The sequence below is a fragment of the Galleria mellonella genome, unplaced genomic scaffold (genome assembly GCF_026898425.1).
Source record: "Galleria mellonella isolate WM207_F2 unplaced genomic scaffold, CSIRO_AGI_GalMel_v1 utg19, whole genome shotgun sequence".
Lineage (NCBI taxonomy): Eukaryota > Metazoa > Arthropoda > Insecta > Lepidoptera > Pyralidae > Galleria > Galleria mellonella.
In genome coordinates, this window is record NW_026442028.1 from 3870611 (window position 1) to 3888354 (window position 17744).

The 17744-nt window shown below is 31.8% G+C and overlaps 2 protein-coding genes across 4 annotated transcripts in view; one reads left to right on the forward strand and one right to left on the reverse strand.

Annotated features, from left to right (window-relative positions):
* Positions 1-17744, forward strand: part of LOC113520078 (adenylate cyclase type 2-like) — a 243327-nt gene that overhangs the window by 132925 nt on the left and 92658 nt on the right. The window lies entirely within an intron of this gene.
* The window catches only part of LOC113510153 (uncharacterized), a 48456-nt gene continuing 32105 nt past the window's right edge, over positions 1394-17744 (reverse strand). For both annotated transcript variants that reach the window (XM_052894119.1, XM_052894118.1), the window contains exons 2-5: positions 16946-17075; positions 6576-6709; positions 4501-4670; positions 1394-2254 (exon numbers count right to left, since the gene is read on the reverse strand). In XM_052894119.1, the coding sequence (XP_052750079.1) occupies positions 1681-2254; positions 4501-4670; positions 6576-6709; positions 16946-17075 (1008 nt within the window). In that variant the 3' untranslated portion in view covers positions 1394-1680. The remainder of the gene's footprint in view (positions 2255-4500; positions 4671-6575; positions 6710-16945; positions 17076-17744) is intronic.

Below are 17744 nucleotides of genomic sequence, written 5' to 3' on the forward strand. Positions count from 1 at the left end.
ATATTTGTATTTGTAGACGGTTGCTATAATGTGATTATTATTATCTTATGTTATGTGACAACTAGCTATCCGTCCTGGTATCGTACGGATAGATAGATAGAAAAATAAATGAGTATTTTATATTAGCTTTAATAGGCAACATTTTGGTACTTAGGATTACTTTATTACAATTTTTATGGGCGTCTCCAATTTATTTTTAATAATGTATTATAACCTATATACCAGAGGGAGACTTTGTACAAAAGTCGATTGCTTGAGTATCTCTCTTGAAGGCAGTTGTGATTTGCATGGTGTGTTTTGCTGGGATATGGCGGAATTTCGTGAGTCCTCAGGAATGGCAACGCATGGGGGTATCATGGGCGAAACAGTATACTCTGTTATGTCCATGGTACTGCTCATGTGTATAGACGACGGTTACCACTTTCCATCAGGTGGGCCGTCAGCTTGTTTGCCATTCTAAGTTGTATAAAAAAAAATGTTATACTGATAATTTCAACTGATAATGTAAAGAATTTTAAAATTGATTAAGTAATTTTTGAGTCTATCCATTTCAAACTACGTAACTGATAAATAAATTTTTGACTTCTGATAATTTTTATTTTTAAGTAAAATCATTATTATATAATTATATTTATAGAAAATGACAATCAGTCTCCAACAAGTGGACCGTCAGTTTGTTTATCATCAAAGTGCGTATAAATGTCCAACGCGATAATATTATCCAATTATTATAAATTAGGTGCATGTGATATTTATTACTTTAGGTGTAATTTAATAATGTTGTACTGATTATATTATAGAAAATAGTTACTATATAGTTAGTTATTTTATAGAAAATAGATATTAGAAAATTCTAATATTTGGACTGACACATTTACTAGCTTGGGATTTATCTAGGCAGTACGCGTAGTGGACGAATCAACTCAGTGCTCTCATTACCACACATTCTACTACCAGTTTGTGGTTCTATATTAAACATCTATTATACACTAGAAATGTGATTTATTTGATTGTATAAGGTTATAACCCAATATAGTCCGGAAGATAAGCAAGTTGAAATGGCAGTAGGTTGGCACATAACTCGAAGAACCGATAACCGATGAAGGAGAAAGATTCTCAAATGGGGTCACCCCATACAGGAAAATGCAATGGAGGACGACACTCCACTAGATGGAGTTACAACCTTAAAAAAAATGCAGGAAGCCAGCGGATGTAGGTGGCTCGGGATCATCCCTAAAGGCAGTCTATGGCGGAGATCTATGTTCAGCAGTGGACAGGTAACGGCTGATATAAGCATGACGAAGATTATATTGGAGCACCATTAAAGAAATCTTCTAAATGTTTGCTTTGATGTTGGGTGTAATGGATGATGTAAAAAATAAAATACAGATAATAAAAAAAATATTACTATTTATATTTTTACTTCCAGTGAAATACATTTAATGTAACTTAGGAATTACTTAAGACTACATCAGTCACGTTTGGTCACAATTATTTCTAATATTCGCATCAAATACAATTGTTGGTATTAGTTGTCGTAATATTTTCATTTCACAACATAGTACTGCAAGTGAAAGCACCTCTCACGATTATCAAACTGTACTAGTTGTCTTTGGAAATTCAGTCTTATTTGCAAGATCACAATTTCCTTCAACAGCTTCTAAAATATCACAAAACATCTTACGATCCGGCGTAATCCCTTCTCGAAGATTCTGTATCGGACTTTGCGATACTCACATGGATTGTTATAGATTCTTCATTTTCTGATTTTATAATATTGTTCCACTGAACATCGGCTTTTTTACCAAATGTATCGTTTTCTATTAATATAATTGACTTAGTGCGTATCGCTTTGCTCTGGAACTCTATTAGTGCACAGTATTCACTTTTCTTCGATTCCGTTTTCTGATCTGCTATATATCCTAGTTTCCTTCTCATCACTTCAACTCTGACCTGATAGTTGTATATGCAGACTTTAATAATAAATGCGCTTTTGTGAAGGAGCAGAATAATTCTGTATTTAGTTCTACAGCAAGCTGTTTTCTTGAGCTTGGTCTGAAAATTTTCTATAAGGATTTTTATCTTCTGAGAGTATACGGCGATGACGTTGTGTGTTGACTGAATATGTGCTGACAACTCTTCGAATGGAATAGAACAGCAATTTGCTGTTATAGGACACATCATGGTATCGAATTTACAATCTTCCTCGTGCTTCGATCTGGTGTCAGCTGTGAGCAGTTCTGTACAGCCTCGTCTGTGGACAAAAAGGGATAAAACATTAATGCAAAGTAAATTAATCCATACCTGTACTCATTATTTGTGAGACTCTTATTACAGACAGTAGTAAACGATTTCGAAATCTATTACCAGAGGGAGACTTTGTACAAAAGTCGATTGCTTGGGTACCTCTGTCCCAATCGTGTTTCAACCGTGAAGCAGTTGAGTTTGCATGGCTGTGTTTCGGTTTGAAGGGTGGGATATGGCGTGAATTTACAGGGTATAGAGGAATAACACCTGAGTTCTTAGGAATGGCAAAGCATCGGGGTGTCATGGGCGAAATAGTATACTCTGTTATGTTCATGGTACTGCTCATGTCTATAGGCGACGGTTACCACTTTTCATCAGGTGGGACGTCAGCTTGTTTGCCATTCTAAGTTGTATAAAAAAAAAATATTAACTTAGGATATAACCATTCATTTTTTATATTTTTACATGTATTAATATTAATTATATAATACGAGTATTATAAGCCAAATATGCAATAATAAATGACAATATTTATAATATATTTATTAAAAGTCGAATGTCAAACAAACAATACGAATATATTTTGGTTTTATTGTTGTAAACATTATACCCTCTTATTTCACCAACTACGATAAACTTTTGATCTCTATCTGGTTTTTTATCTAGAATGTTCTACTTCAGATTTTGACTGTAGTTTTCAAGAATTTATACAAAGTAAATAAATAAAATTATACCTATTTATATAATAATAAGGTACTTATCTATGCCATCATAGAAAAAGTACTGCTACAATATTACTTGTCTACTCATAGGATCATCATCATCATCATCATCATTTCAGCCATTATCTGTCTACTGTTGAATATAGGCCTCCCCCATAAACTGCCATAAGTAACGGATATGATAATATATCTATGTAATAAAGTATCTATTATTATTTCTTATTATTATTGTAGGTATATACTATTTTTAATTTAGGATTCTAAAAGTCATTTACGGCCAACAGCAGTAGACTAGCTAAAGATCCCTAATCTTTATTAACTGTCCAATATATGAATTACCATAGATTATCTTATATTAAATATAGAACGTATAAAATATGAGATTAAAATACTTTTATATTTATACATAAGTTAAAAAAGTAATTTCACGACACATAAAATTTCGTAGAATTATTTTTTAACTTATACTTTGAAGATTTTACATTTTAAAATCTAACAAAGTTTAAAACGATGCCAAATATATAATATTTTAAATTGCTAAGTAATATATACCTAATAAATGGACAGTTTAATATATTATCAATAACAGTAAAAGCACTTTACAAAAACCCTTAATCTCCCATTTTACGATTTATTTGCAGCAAAGCCTATAACTGGTGTTAGTAAAAATTTATTGGCCAAACAAAAAGTCCGGTAAATTGAGTGTCTCGATACGTAAAAATCTTTTTATGTAGGATTTACGACATGGCTATGGTCTGAAGGCGAAGATAATGGGATTAGTAGATGTCCTTGGTAAGCAAAAGGTGTTTGATGAGGAGTGATATCGATTGCTCCATGGTTTGTTGAGTGAATTCTATTGCTTGTTCTATTCTATTGAATTTATTGTGATTTGAAAAGACCTTATTGATATTATTGTAAGAAAAATAAAGCGTTTTAAACACATTGTATTTGGGATGGAAAAAGATATCTGCTACTTATTATCTCGGTCTAACAATATATCAGGACAAATTAATATTATAAACTTTTCCATAATTGGTCATCAATAAATCAAAATATAAGAAATTTCCATCAAACATTGAAAACGGTATTTCATAACGCAAGTGATGTGCTAGTTATCATTTGCATCATGCAATCTAATGATAAAAAAAAACTAGGCTGTTAGCACGCAATCAAAGGCGTTCTATAAAAATAGATTATTTTATCAACGCCTCGCTAAAACTGCTGGAGTTGGAAGTCTTAAATTTTGCACGAATATTTTTGTTACGTGACAAGCATTCACTAGGTAAGGGTTTTAGAAGGTTCCACGGAAATAGAAGACAGATGTTCGCGCGGGCGAAACTACGGGACAGATGTAGTTTATGGTAATCCTTATATTGTAATTCTAAAAAGTTTTTAGAAGTTAATTGTTGTAAGAAAAAGCTTTTTCAATGTACATAGTATTTAGGATTTATGAATGCAGTTGTTAAACATTTTGAAATAACGGTCAATATCGGGTCTATTTAGAAAACGAATTATTCTAATTAAATCGTACCTGTAATTCCGACATGGCAGCATGAGATCATTGATCAACCGCTGTAGTGCTAGGCATGGTGTAGCGGGTGCTCGGAGGGAACCACGGCACCATGCACATCGGGTAATGCGACGGGAACACTTCGTGCACCATACACCGCCGCATGATGGGCAAACGCAAGGACCGCAACACTGAAAGAGGAAATATCTGGATTAGAAGCAGACCAGGCAGCAGTCGGTTCATTTATTGTATTTAGGAGAGACATATTCCTACTTGTAACATAGCAAAAGAATTTTTTAGCCGTACATTGTGCTTTGAAACTACCCGCTTTTTACTGATTTTATGAATCACGTCTGAAAATGTGGCGCGCACATGAATGCTTCCCCAATGTTTTTTTTTATACAACTTAGAATAGTAAACAAGCTGATGGCCCACCTAATGAAAAGTGGTAACTGTCGCCTATAGACGTGAGCAGTACCATGGATATAACATAGTATACTGTTTCGCCCATGATACCCCCCTGCATTGCCATTCCTGAGGACTCAGATGTTATTACTCTGTACTCTGTAAATTCACGCCATATCACACCCTTCAGCAGCCATGCAAACACAACTGCTTCACGGTAGAAACACGAATGGGACAGAGGTATGTGGTGTATGATTTTGACCTGAATAAATGTAAAAGAATTAGTTGAGTATCGGTATCGTAAAGATCTTTCTTTGGAGAGATACAATTATGATTGTAATTACCGGCGTGCTCGTGAGGATCTTCCCTAAACAGTTACAATTTTGTTAGCCGCCAGCTCCAATAATGCACCAATAAGGAGAAAGTATTAGAAAACTAATCAGGTGGAGCATATATTTCAGTTTTGTATTATTTTTCGTAATACAATAAAAGGAAAGAAAATACAGTTTGTAAATAAGTAAACTTAATGCCAATATATTGTCTTAAAGTCTTAAAACTCCTACGTTGTTAATTGTATGCTGCTATCCTAACAATGCCAGTACTAGTTTTCAAGCTAAAACAAAAGGGAACTAATTACTCAGGAACGAAATAGAAAAATGGTAATAGTAGTACAGTTATGAAAGTTTTCTAGCTTTACAGGAGTTACAGAATAGAACAAACTAAATATAAGCAATTAAGTTACTTTAGTACTTTTGTAATTTGCTCGAAGTAATATTTTAGAAAACTATTTTCCAAAACTCTAGCTAATATTATCCTTACTAAAATTAGGAATGTGAATGTGAGTTGGTTCGTTATAGTGTAAGGTTGCTCATAGTATTTGGGACGGAGAAGAACATGAACTATTTTTTATATCATTTACAAGGATCGAGTTGCTAGTACATCTAGTTTTAAATAAAAAAAATCAAGGAAATTTTCAAAGACCTCGATCAAAGATCGTAAAGTCTATAAAACAAATTCTCTTTGGTTACGTTAAGTTACATTATGGTTACATACTGGCTTTACTAATATTTTTGTTCGTATCCAGTCTAAAGCTCTAATTAAAACTTTACGAGGTACCTAATGTTATCTATGTTATTTTAACAAGTTCACGTAAAGTATAATTAGTACAAACTAGGTCACGAAGTTATTTTTGATTTTTTTCAACTTTTATAGTGATATCGTTAATATAACGGACAATATTATTAGTTTGAGTAGACAGTAATTCGTTATCAAGTATATTCTGTTTACATGTGTCAATGTACGCAAGGCTATAAAAAGTCGCACTTAGTGGATTACAAACACAATGATACGAGATTCTATATTTATTTTGAATGATGTCAGACAAATGCAACATGACAAAGGAGTGAACCAAGTATGGGCCCCTGAAGTACTTCCTCTTCAAATGACATTCAAGCTCCTATGTGTTGCCTTATATAATATACAAATATGCATATATTATTTATTATATATTTGTTGCCACGTTAATATCTGTACGTTATTATGGTCGGTAAAAAATGAAAATATCCGAGTGTTACCATCAGTGAAAAAATCGATAAAAAGCCTCTAAAAATTTCGTATTGACTAAAAACTGATAAAAGTACATGACGTCATATTCTTAGACTTGCATGTTGAATTTTTTTGTAGTTTCTTACCTGCAAGGGCTCCAAGCAAATACTGCATTCTGAGAATCTAGATAGAAATTCATCGCAGTTGGGGCATGAACACTGTGCAGCGTGACCTTCGTCTATTGGCTCTAAAGGTGTCTCCACTAATGGCGGCGATTTATCTGAAAAGAAAAATAAATTTTATTATGCTGACACACTTTTTTAGTCCGTTTATAAAAAACGTTATAGTAGTTCAACACATATTATTTTCTATACGCAATTTCCCCAAAAATGTATGAATAAAATATATTATTTATGTACCATCTATTGTAATTGTGATATTTTATTAACGTTAATTTTTATACACCTTTTCGATTATAACTCATATAATTTTATTATATTTCTGTTTGTTAAGTTTATTGTTACAAGATTAATTGTTGATAACAAATATAAGATACATACGTATGACAAAGATATATATGTACGTATAAACATATTTGTAATATATCAAAAACAAAATATATTTGGTTGTAATATTTATTTAAATATTCTACGTTGTGGCATTGGACTGCTTAAGATAGATTTCCTACTGTACACTAGATTAGTTGTATTTACTATTGTAAAGACAATGAACAAAGTAATTTACATAATTATGGTGAAACATTAAAATTTTAAATGGCACCAAATGTACAATATTTTAGTTTAGTTTCGATTATAATGTTACTGTCAATTTACGTGCAATATGAACAAACTTACAATAGGTATAAAATTATTGCGTTTAAGTACTATTAAATATAGTAACGTAATAACGTAAATGACATAGCTGCGGTTACTTAACAAGCACTTAACCATGTCAGGCTGAAAGTGAAAGGATTAACGCATGGGGCCACTTAGTAGTTGAACTGGATAAATATAAATATCTTAGTATTTTCCAACATCTATATAATTTTATGTTAACTTTTAACTAATCAAGGATAGTAACAATTAATTTGCACCGTCTGCGTTAAAACTATCTCTACGTTAAACTGCATCCAATTATGAAAATAGTACATTTCACGAGCGATGCATAAATTTAAACAAATTTAAAGAATGCTATAAGCTTTTGGTGTATGATGAAACTTGAATATAATAGAATAGAATATAACTTGAAATTTTCATGGTCTTATATATATATATATATATATATATATAAGACCATGAAAATTTCGTCAAATTCAAAACCTAACGAAATTGGTCAAATTGCAAAGTTATTTATTTGATGTTTTTAATTTATTTTGAAAATTGAAATTTATAGACAGGAATAGTTGGATAATTTACTAACAATTTTAATGATGTAATAAAATTATACGTGTATTTAAATTTAAACTTATCTTTCTTGCAAACTTTATCAACATTTTGTCTAGTATTTTAGCTGCGGAAAATTATTAAACTCCTGAAATTGACATGTTTGTTTATATGCTGATCAGTCGCTAACTTTGCCTTTTACATATTAATATGTGTCAACATTTACAGTCTACACATGTTATCTGTTAATGTAATTCAACTTCCTCATAATCAGCCGATCAGACTGCGAATTCCATGGTCGGAATAGCATATTATTTGAATTTTACAATAACAACTTTGCCGATTTGGCAAATGTTAGCCTCAACGAACTTTGTTAGGAAGACTTAGATACGTCAAGTGAATAGGTTAGTTCGAAAACCTTAAACTAATTAGTTTAAAATTTGGAAAAAATAAAATCTTTTTAGTCTTTGACTTTGTCCATTTAGAATTTGAAAAGGCCATCTTTTTTTTTATATGCCGCTATTGATCTCGATCTCACCTGATGAAAATCAATGATGTGGTCTAAGATGGAATTCGCGGCGAATAGCCTATTCAAGGCTATTTGTGGGCCCGCGAATTAAATATTTGCTTTAAATTGGTGCAAATAACAGTAACAGATATAAACATGTTGTGTTGTTGTAGCAACCATATAAATACATCATGTTATTATTATATTATTATACATCATGTAATAATATATAAACGTTAAATTATGAAGATATTTAAAAATTTTATTTATAACAAAAATTTTAAACCGTCCCGAGTCAAAATATCACTTCATTATCGTGTTTTGCAATAAAACGTGGTATTTGTCATTTATTTTCCGGGTAACCATAATAGCTTTCCACGATGTTGGTCAAGTCAATGTTTTTGTCGATATTTTTTATTAATACTCTCAAGATTTGATACGATATTCGCTTTTTGTGTTGTTGAATGAGGAAACATGAAATTAGATAGGTTTGGTTTGTTTTATTTTGCAATAATATCCGTGAAGTTGTTGTACGCATTTAGATCTTACTGTGAACGTAAAATTAACGTGAAATATTGGATAGGATTCTATGATTACTGTTAGATTCAGGTAATTAAGAGAAAATTTAAAGAGAATTAAAATAGTATATCTAAAATTAGAGAATAGATAAATCGATAGATACCAATTCTAACACAATTTTCAGCGAACATAAAATTGGCTTGACGAAGTGTAACAACGTAAAGTTTTCCTAAAACAATTTAAAAGATTTAAATGTTTCTCATTGTTCTTTTATACAACTTAGAATGGCAAACAAGCTGACGGCCCACCTGATGGAAAGTGGTAACCGTCGCCTATAGACATGAGCAGTACCATGGACATAAGGGTATACTGTTTCGCCCATGATACCCCCCATGCGTTGCCATTTCTGAGGACTCAGTATTTAAAAAGTGTTCTTTTAGCAAACTAAATCGTTCACTTCAATCAGTCGCTGAAAATTTGGATTGTGATTACAAAAAAAATATTTGAGAAATTTCAAAGCAAATTTGAAGTACATACAAAGTTTTTAGTAATAGATTTATATTTAACGTATTTTATGATTAATGGTTTTGTTTGCTAACATCCTTTATAAATAATGGATCAGAAAAATTGAAAAATCAATTATTTGTGTTCAAATTTAATAAAATTAATTATTCACGGTTCTTAATGTTGGTTCTTGACCTTTGATCTAACTCCCAGTGTTCTATTACTGAATTTTACATTAAAACGAGATAATCAAACGGGCTAATTTTCACCTTTGGTATAGGTATATACTAGATAATAAATTAGTAATTGGACGTTACTAGGATCACTATCGACTAGTGATGTGCCTGAACAATTTGTACTAGTATTTTTTTTTATTATAGTACAGTCATTAAGTTTTTTATGTTGTATTATATAACATTATGTACGTAGTTTCCAATTTAACTATTCTTATTAATATTTTAAATGAGTAAGTGGTTATGTTTGACGTTTCTCACGTCTTACGGTTCAACCAATTTCTGTCAATCAATATTTCGATTTGTCCTCCCGGTAATATGCTGTGTGGTCCCGGCATAGGCCACCCCTTCCTTTCCCGTGGTTGTCGTAAGAAGCGACTATGGGAGGGTGAGGGATGGGCAGCAGCGTCCCTCTTGAAACATGTCTAAAGCCTAACTTCGGTTGCCAACCCGCCTGCCAAGCGTGGCAACTACTAGCAAAACCCCCCAAGGGGGAGACTTATGTTCAGTAGTGGACAGTTAAAGGCTGATATGATGATGATGATGTATATTCCAATTATATGCATTAATTCTCGTTATAACTATACGTATTAAAACAGACGTTAACAAATTAAGAGAAGAACTATCTATTTAGTGCATGAATCTGATAATTAATTATATAATAGTTGTATAAAAGTTTCATAGATCTATGTCAAGGTAACATATATTTGACGGGCTAAGTTACACTGTGTGTAACATTATTGTGCGGTCGAGACCTTGCAGGCAAGTAATGTCATTATTATTACATTTGTTTTGTTTGCCATCTGTAACCTTAGAATTAAAAGATACATTATACTATTCGAGTTACAAAGTTGCAGTTATTCTGCAAGTCCTTAAACGTAGTCTGCATGTTGTATATGCTAGTTGTTAAAGAGGCGAAAATAAATATCAATGTTTGTACAAAATTAGGCAACGTTTATTTTTATAAAGTAAATAGGTGTAATATTAGACACGTCCGTTAAAGTAGGGCTTATATCTAAAAGAGAGAGAGACAGAGTGCTATTGCCACTATAAAAATTACATTTCGGTAATTAAATATAAATTACTATTGGCAACCCAACAATTATTCTGAAAACAACAACTATTGAAAAAAAATGAACTTTCATTTTAAAAAAATTAAGATTGTTTGCAGAAGAATAACACCTGAGTCCTCAGGAATAGCAACGCATGGAGGGTATCATGAGCGAGACAGTATACTCTGTTATGTCCATGGTACTGCTCATGTCTATAGGCGACGGTTGCCTCTTTAGACGTCAGCTTGTTTGCCATTCTAAGTTGCATAAAAAAATATTATACATAGAAATAAGATTGTATTACTTTGAGGGGAAAATATAGTTACAGTAGTAGAACATTTCCTTAAATGTATATATTAATATTACCAGTAGTTGCCAAGCTTGACAGGCGGATTGACAATCGCAGTTAGAAAAGTTAGTTTTTGGTGATATTTAAGAGGAACGCTGCCGCCCATCCCTCAACAATTAAATTCCTTACATGTTTTTTACAACTCTCAGTGTAGGCCATTCTATACTGGGACCACACGGCTAGCTAATTAACAAATTGTAAGTAACAATTTTTCCAATCTCCTCTAGCCGACAATTAAATTAGATAGACTCTAAAATTACTTATAAATTTCCCTGAATTTTATACTAGCACCTTGTAAATTCCTGCGCGTGAAGTCATATAACGGATATCTGATGCAGTCTTTTGCGAATATGAATCAGTAGTTGACCCCCTTAATGTGACGTATAAATGATGTCACACCAAGTCAATAACAATTAAAGGAAAACTATCCTTAAGATGAGCAGAAATAAGTTTGAAATTCCACTAAAACAACTTCGAGACGAGTATTACTACGTAATTTTGATTGCGAAATTATGAATACTTAGTTGATGAGTAAAATCAATATTTGTCTAAGTATGACTATGTTTATTTATCAAACAGAATGATTAATTTATGTAAACGATCTCACTGTAACAGATATTATATCAGGAAGTGAGGTACGTGATAAGACTTCATGTAAATTAAGTACATCAAACGATAAAAGCAAGCGTTACCACTCGTGTCATGTATAATTTTTCTATTCATTGTCAGAATTATTTTTTCTTTAACAATAGGTGAATCACATTATATTTTTTTTTTTGGTTTAAAATATATACCATTACGTAATGTTTGTCAAATTGTCGCTACTTAATTCTAGATCACGTGGTATTTCGTGTGACTTAGGTCATATGTGTATATATATATATATATATATATATATATATATATATATATATATATATATATATATATATATATATATATATATATATATATATATATATATATATATATATATTAAATTAATGCCACTTTTCGTTGTAATTTTATAACTCAAGAACGAGCTCACCTATCCAAACCAAATGTTTAGACTTTGTTCGGACTATTTAGTAGATTTAGTACAAAATCGGTCGAGCGGTTCTTCATTTATCACATTTTTAATTATATTTTATATTATTATATTAAATATATTATTAACAAATGAATTCAATAAATGGCGAATCAAGTTTTAATGGGAATTTTTTATGTCAATTTTTTTTATTATTTTATATATATATATATATATATATATATATATATATATATATATATATATATATATATATATATATATATATATATATATATATATATATATATATATATATATATACAAAAAAATCAGAAATCTTAAATTATACATAGATAACGATGATTTTTTATCTATTAAATTTCATTGGATACTCGTATTTGAACATTCTGAATACTTTTTCCAATTCTTACATTTACGTTTGTATATTTGAAGTTTCACAAAAATTTGACTTCAATCATCAAGATTATGTAGGTATATATAGTATTATTTTTACATAATTGTGACAAAATTCAAAGTGATAACCTCCTCATTTTATAAATTTGTTGAAAAATAATCGTCTGAAATATGTCTAGACATAAAAAGTAATCTTTGTTTAAGACCGAGACAGACATAATAGAGCATAAAAAACTAATAGGTACGGAGTACAATATACTTAATTTATCTGAAGTAAACATATTTACTATAATTCAAACATACTACCAAATAACAAAAATAGACTGAATGCTTGTTGACATTAACTTTTATCAACACTGTCTTTGTGTCGACAGTATAAAAAATGATTACAGCCATAACATTATGATAACATTTCAAGCTTACATCTTATCGTCTAGATTATACCCATTTTATTTTTACAAAAGGAGACGTACAAAAGTCGATTGCTAGGGTACCTCTGTCGCATTCGTGTTTCAACCGTAAAGCAGTTGTGTCTGCATGGCTGTGTTTCGGTTTGAAGGGTGGGATATGGCGTGAATTTACTGGGTACAGAGGAATAACACCTAAGTCCTCAGGAATGGCAACGCATGGGGGGTATCATGGGCGAAACAGTAAACTCTGTTATGTCCATGGTACTGCTCATATCTATAGGCGACGGTTACCACTTTCCATCAGCTTGTTTCCTATTCTAAGTTGTATAAAAAATAAACTCGTATATGCTTTTAAACTCTTGATGGAATATTGAGTATAAAAAAGCGGTCAAGTCAATAGTTTTTATATCACGTATAAATGTAACAATTTTAGATGTATCTATTAAATAAATGATAATAATGCCTATCAGATAGATTCCGAATTATTTGAAGAAGGAGTCAAGAGTCTCTGGAAAGTAAGTGCAAGTCTGAGTGAGTTATGAAACAAGATAAAGCACGAGATATATGCGACGATTAAGGTCTTTTACACTTTTTCCCTTTCAATAAAGAACGAGGCGTGAGAATAATTAGATAAATTGTAATTATTTTTAGATGTTTAAGTGACTTTTATAAAGATTAGATTCTAAATTCGCTTCTAATGTTTTTTTTTGTGTATTTTCTTCAATATCTTGTGATATCTTTACTAATTCTGAAGGGACATGAGCAGTGCCATGCACATAACAGAGTATACTGTTTCGTCCATGATACCCTCCATGCGTTGCCATTACTAAGGACTCAGTTGTTATTCCTTTGTACCCTGTAAATTCACTGTCACATCGCACCCTTCAAACTGAAACACAGCCATGCAAACACGACTGCTTCACGGTAGAAACACGAATGGGATAAAGATGCTCAAGCAAACGACTTTCTTACAAAATCCTCCTCTGGTATATTATAGTATTTGTTTTTTTTTTTAAAGGAATTAATTACTTGTTTATTAAGAATTACTAATTTGTCGTTATCGACCGGACTATTAATTTCTATTTATAAGTTCCCAGTAAGCCAATGGCAAAACCCATCAGATGTCCTGCTTGTTTATATCTCTGTATTCATATGTTTGGCGTCGATGTGATTTTCCGATTCATTGAACAATTATAAAAGTGATGATGTACCCAGCGCCATATTTTAATAATTGTCATCGGGGAAAATTGTTTTTTTATTTATTTATATTTTGTTGTACACAAAAATTATTTTGTTATAATTTATTTTAAATAAAGATGTACAACAGGTACAGAGGTTAACTCTGTAGGTGTTCTCTTCCAGAAAATTGTATTCCATTTATTTGTTCGTTTGTTTGTTTGTTTTTTTTTTATTCAACTTAGAATGCCAAACAAGCTGACGGCCCACCTGATGGAAAGTGGTTACCGTCGCCTATAGACATGAGCAGTACCATGGACATAACAAAGTATACTGTTTCGCCCATGATACCCCCCATGCGTTGCCATTCCTGAGGACTCAGATGTTATTCCTCTGTACCCAGTAAATTCAATTGTTTGTTTATACTTTTATACACGCAAAGATTGCATTGTTAATAACTATTCTTAATAAAGATGTATTGTAATAAAGGATTATGCTCTTGAAAAAAGCTATTAAATCAGGACTAACACGGGTGTATTGCGAAAGAATCATCAAAATCGGTTAAGTATCCTCGAAGATATCGCGTAACATGTACACAAAAAAAAATGCCAACGTAATGAGAAACCTTTCCCCCTCTTTTCTGAAGTCATTTAAAAAATGATGTCACTAGAAATTCCCATACTCCTATTAGGAATGTTTTTCCCTATTACTAATATGAGACAATACGTAACCGACGCAGAATGATTGAATTTATTCAATTCTCAATTGTTTAAAGAAACAAGTCTTTGTTTATTTTATCATTTACTAGCTTTTATTTAATTTTTTTCCAATCACATTAAGGGGGGTAAAGAAGTTTCTTCAGGGTCGGCAATGCGCGGGTAATACCTCTGGTATTGCAGGTGTTCATAGGCTACGGTAACCGCTTACTATCAGGTGGGCCGTATGCTGGTTTGCCACCTCATTGGTATAAAAAAAATGTCTGCTACAAAAGGATGTTAAATAACATCATCTCTCCCAGTCAACCTCTGGTAAAACGGAAATGTAATTATGCGGTGAAAAAATTGAAAATTTTACATAGATAGTTAATCTTTATTACCAGTAATACAACTAAAATAAAAATCAACAATAAAAAGAAAAAAAAAAACAATTTTGCTGGTAATAGGAGCCGCCTCAGCTGTTGCTATATATGTACAACTCCAGCGAGAAGTAAAAAAGTTCCGAAAAAGTACCTATATAGCTCGAAAATCAGCGCTATGTAGGTACTTTTTCGGAACTTTTTTTAATCGGAACGAAATATTTTCTGATTGGTTCCATAGCAATTTTAATTTAGTTTTTAATCAACATTATCACAATTGAAGTAGGTTTTTTTTTGTAGAATACAGACCTATTTTAAATCGGTTGACAAACGTAACCCTACTAGTAAAACGATGTAACTAACTAACTACAGTTACTATCACACAGTAATTTTATTATAAGACATAGTCAATGAAAATTATAGGTTAATTACTGACGTACTTGAGACAAGTTACTACGCAGATATAAACGAACAAAAGAACAAAGATATATATATATATAAGTAGTTAGAATGCATTTTCCATAAGTGCTTGGCTAACCTTGGGTTTAATATCTACTTAAGTACCTCCAGTCTTTGTTGCATATTCGGGTAATTCCAAATTAAAATTATATTCATCTCATTGAATTAAATTACCGTGTTTCGATACATGACACCATACGATGAGACATCTACATCGCAAATCCGGCCCCACATGGAGTATTGCTGTCACTTATGAACGGGAGTACCTAGACACCAGCTTGAACCCTTCGACACAGTACAACGACGAGCTATGAGAATTGTCGATGATCCCAGGCTTGCAAGCGGTATCGAAACTTTAAGTCTTAGGAGAGATTTTGCCCCACTCTGCGTGTTTTACCGCTTGCACAACGGATTGTGCTCAGAGGAATTGTTCAATATGATGCCCACGGCTACTTCCTACCATCGTACGGCTTGCCATCGACAGGGAGTTCACTCTTATACCTTAGAATCTAGATGGTCGCGTACAACGCGGTTTAGAGATGTTTTCTCCCAAGAACGCTCAGGTTATGAAAGAGCTCTCTGTCAAAGTTTTTCAAAAGACTCCAGCTTGGGGTTCTTCAAAACAAGGGGTAAAGAGGTTTCTTCAAGGTCGGCAACGCGTGTATTATACCGGTACGGTAGCCGCTTACCACGTATACTTGTTTGCCACCTCAATGGCTTAAAAAATCCCCAAATTTAAAACGCAAGTAAAGCCGACATAAATAATTACACTACAGTATGACTCACAATACTTATTGTTCAATAGAAAAGGATAATTAGCAATAGATTTTGACGATGCTATAGCTAGCAATATATCTTATTAGATCGACCTCCACGCGGTCGTTGCTAGAAATTATCATGTTACGAGAGACCTAGTTGGTGTAGATTTCGCCAGTATATACTAATAAACAGGGTAACAATTCCATTTTCATCCCCTAAACAGTAGTCAGGGTGGAATCCAATTTCAAAATGGAAACCATTAACGTTCTTCTTGAATATTTTACTCAAAGAAAAACGAGATAAAAAACGTCATAAAGAGCATATAACAAAAATAAAAAAAAAAATTTTTGAATTATTTTGTACATATTAAGATATATTTCCTCACTCATATAATTTTATTTTTTAATATAAATGACAAATTTATGTTAAAATAATTAATCTAATTACAATTTTATTATTAAATTATGTATTTATTTATTTACGCACGTATTATAGTAGAAGTGTTTGCTCTAAAAAGACTCCAACCGCAAAAGATTATATTTACAAAATAATCATTTTAATAGTGACAAAATTATTACGGGTCCAACATGTAAAAAGGACCATCGAAATCGGTTCTCAATTTGGGAAATTAAAATACAATCTAATAGTAAGTATAATTTCAACATACCTTCTATTTCAACATTCTTTCCGCTAGAAGAGTCTGACGAGTCGTCTTCTATCTTATTCTCCGAGACAATTGTGAGACTGTTCTCCCCACATACATTATTGTGGGATCTCTTGTCCGTCACCGAGTGAAACTGTGGACAATGAAAGAAATAATGTTAAAAAATATAATCAAAGTAATAGATTTTGTATAACAACCAAAAAAATACAGAAATCGGTCGTGGTAAAACTAGAAACCTGCATTAAGCATAAGTACAACTATGAAACAGTTATTTTAATTTAAAAACAGTACTGCTTCTGGACCGATTTTGATAAAACTTCTATAATACGAATATGAAATTTTCGTGAAATTATATGCATTTTTTTATTTATTTTGAATTTTTTTGTGTGTTTTATGTCATCAGCCGCTTCTTATAACATCGTACGTATCGTCAAGAAAAGATTTGGTGAAGCATTGCATTCTCATATTACGCGAAAATGGAGAAAAAGGAAAAGAAAGCTCTACTCCTAGTGCATAAGATCTACTCGTATATTGTTACAACATTACCAGAGGAAAATTTTGTACAAAAATTGCTTATTAGGGCACCTCTGTACCATTCAAGTTTCTACCGTGAAGCAGTTGTGTTTGCATGGCTGTGTTTCGGTTTGAATTAATCGTAATATATATAAATTAGTATGGGCTTTATGAACACAATACAATCCAAAACAATGATTTTTAGAATTTTTGTCTCTTTGTCTGTATGTTTGTGCACGCTAATCTCAGAAAGGGGTTAACTGATTTAAATGCGGTTTTCACTAACGCA